This window comes from Lolium rigidum, chromosome 6 (genome assembly GCF_022539505.1).
Source record: "Lolium rigidum isolate FL_2022 chromosome 6, APGP_CSIRO_Lrig_0.1, whole genome shotgun sequence".
NCBI classification, from domain to species: domain Eukaryota; kingdom Viridiplantae; phylum Streptophyta; class Magnoliopsida; order Poales; family Poaceae; genus Lolium; species Lolium rigidum.
In genome coordinates this window covers 236,787,182-236,789,559 of record NC_061513.1, presented here as the reverse complement: position 1 = coordinate 236,789,559, position 2,378 = coordinate 236,787,182, and the positions used below count along the sequence as shown (strand labels likewise).

General features: G+C 56.1%; 1 protein-coding gene across 1 annotated transcript; it reads right to left on the bottom strand.

Annotated features, from left to right (window-relative positions):
* Positions 1-998: 998 nt before the first annotated feature.
* On the bottom strand, positions 999-2,156 carry LOC124668158 (transcription factor bHLH150-like). Its single transcript, XM_047205343.1, has one exon. The coding sequence runs from the start codon at positions 2,015-2,017 to the stop codon at positions 1,328-1,330; it is 690 nt and encodes a 229-aa protein (XP_047061299.1). The 5' UTR covers positions 2,018-2,156; the 3' UTR covers positions 999-1,327.
* Positions 2,157-2,378: the final 222 nt, after the last annotated feature.

Here is a 2,378-nt window from a genome sequence, read left to right as displayed (position 1 = left end):
GTAAAGACATGCGGATCTAAGACAACACAAGATGCACAAAGATGAGCTACCACATCCACTACACAAGCTACCCTACCAAGATCATATGCGACGAATTTTGAGGAATGTTTTCAGCTTGATTACACAAACAAACACACACATATGCGGAGCATGGAAAGTCCGTTGTGTATGGCTGAAGCATCTGTTTGCAAGAACTGGTCAGGGAATCCTCCTGAATTTTCCCCTCAGGCGCAGATTCTAAGTTTCCTAATAAAACATCTCTTGGAAGTATCTGTTTGCAACAATTGATCAAGGGATCCTCTGAATTTCCTCTCAGGCGTTGTAGATTCCATGTTTCCTAAAACATTTCTTTGAATCACTCGATCACATATACAGTATTTCGCATTCTGCAGATGTCGAGAACATTTCCCGTTCCCCATGGAAAAATCCAGTGGTACTGAAAAAGGAGGAGAACACGGCGATGGCGACGACGCGTATCGCTGTCGCTCTGGAACTTGTTCTGCAGGGAACATTTTCAGGTGCGTAAATGCACGCCAGAAATTTCTCGCAGCAGGCCAGTGCTGCGCCTGCGTGGCAGTAAACATATTTCCGGCAGCAAAGGCTGAAGAAAAAAGTTGACCCATCCAGGACGGATCAGGAAAACCAGAGCGTCAGACCAGAGCAGAGCAGATGGAATCTTTGTGCCCACGCGTTGTCTGATCTCTGTTACTCCAGAATTAGTTTAAGCGCGAGTCTACGAGCCACTTGCAACTTGTCTATCTCCCCCTCAAGCCGAATTCAGATAGTACCTGTTCTTCTTCTCAAGCAGAGATTGTTTCTCTGGAGTTAAATTACGAAGTAGGATCGGCTGCACTGTATTTATGGGAGCTCGGGGCTGTTTGGAAATATACGATTATTAGTTGGCAAATCACTCGAGAAATGATTGGAATCCTGTCGAATTCAGCCCCCGCAGGCGATGAAACTAACCAGCTGGAATTGCGGCTTGCAAGAAACAGAGCTCCTAATTTTCCCATTGACACAGCCAAATCAAAGCATAATCCGCAAGAGACAGACACAGGAAAGCCCCCATCTTGTTTCAGTAGGAGGAGGAACATTTCATCAAGAAGAGAAGAGAAGAGAAGAGGATGAAGAGAGGAGCAGAGCAGCATTACTTATACAAGTAGTATCAAGAATTTACAAATCAGCAGCAACAATCATGACTGGGATCACAATACCATCCTCCCCATGGAAGAGCATCATCCCAGACCCGCCTCGCACTAATAATCCATCCATTAATTATTTCCCCGAGCCCAGGGCCGTCATGTGATCAATCATCCCTCTTTGACTCTCACCTCTCCATCTCGGCTTCGCCTTGGTCGTCGGCGGCGGTCTGCTGACGATCCGACGATAGCTGGGCCGCCGCGAGGGCGTCGGCGAGCGCGCGCATGGCCTTGACCTGCATCTGGAGCGCGGCGACGTAGTCGGCCGTCTCGTCGAGCAGGTCCGGGGCCTGCAGCTTGCGGCAGCCGGGGACGAGCCGGCCCAGCACGCGCAGGCGGTCCTTGACCTTCCGCTCCCTGAGCACCGGCGGCTCGCCGGCGGACGCGGCGGCGGCCGCCTTGGCCGCGGCGGCGGCGGCGCGCGCCTGCGGGCGCGGGTGGCGCCGGATCTTGCCCCCGGCCTTGACGAGCACGCGGCGGCGGCGGGACGCGGCGCCCGCCAGCAGGATGGCGCGGCTCCAGCGCGACTGGCCGCGCGCGGTGAGCGCCAGCGCCGAGTCGGCCGCCTCCTTGACGGCGCGTGGCTGCGGGTGCGGGTGCGGGTGCGGCGCGCCCGACCGCGTGGCGCGCAGCGCGTCCAGCAGGCGCCGCCCGTAGATCCTCTCCTGCGTGCCGCTGCGCCACTTGGTCTGCGCCGGGGCCGCCGCGGACCCAGCAGCGGCGGCTCCGCCCGGCTTCCCACGGCGCTTAGCGCCTCCCATCCTCACCCCCGCGGAGTAAGAGGGGGAGGAGGATGAGCCGGCGCCTATAGAGATCATGGCCGCGCAGGTTGTTGAAGAAAGAAGATGGCGTGCGTGAGGAATTGGGGCGGCTGAAAGGTGGGTGGGATGGGAGAAAGAAAGAAAGAAGAAGATGGCGGTAGTGGTGGTGGTGGAGATGGTGGGAGGATGAAGGAAGAAAAAGGAGATGGAAGAAAGAAAAGAGATTAGCTTTCCGTCGCCGGGGCGGGCGTACTTATTTGGTGGTGGTGATTAGGGAGTGGATTAGACATTGGAGTAGTGCGGTGAGGTGTTGGCTCCTCCTTCCTTCCTTCCTTCGTCGCCGCGCCTTTGTTTGTTTGGTGTGGACTTGGGCGCTGTAGCGTGGCTGCCTCCGCTCTCGGTAGGCAGGCGTCGTTAT

Excerpts from the sequence above, each read along its gene's own strand:
- LOC124668158 (XM_047205343.1), bottom strand. The coding sequence starts at position 2,017 with ATGATCTCTATAGGCGCCGGCTCATCCTCCTCCCCCTCTTACTCCGCG.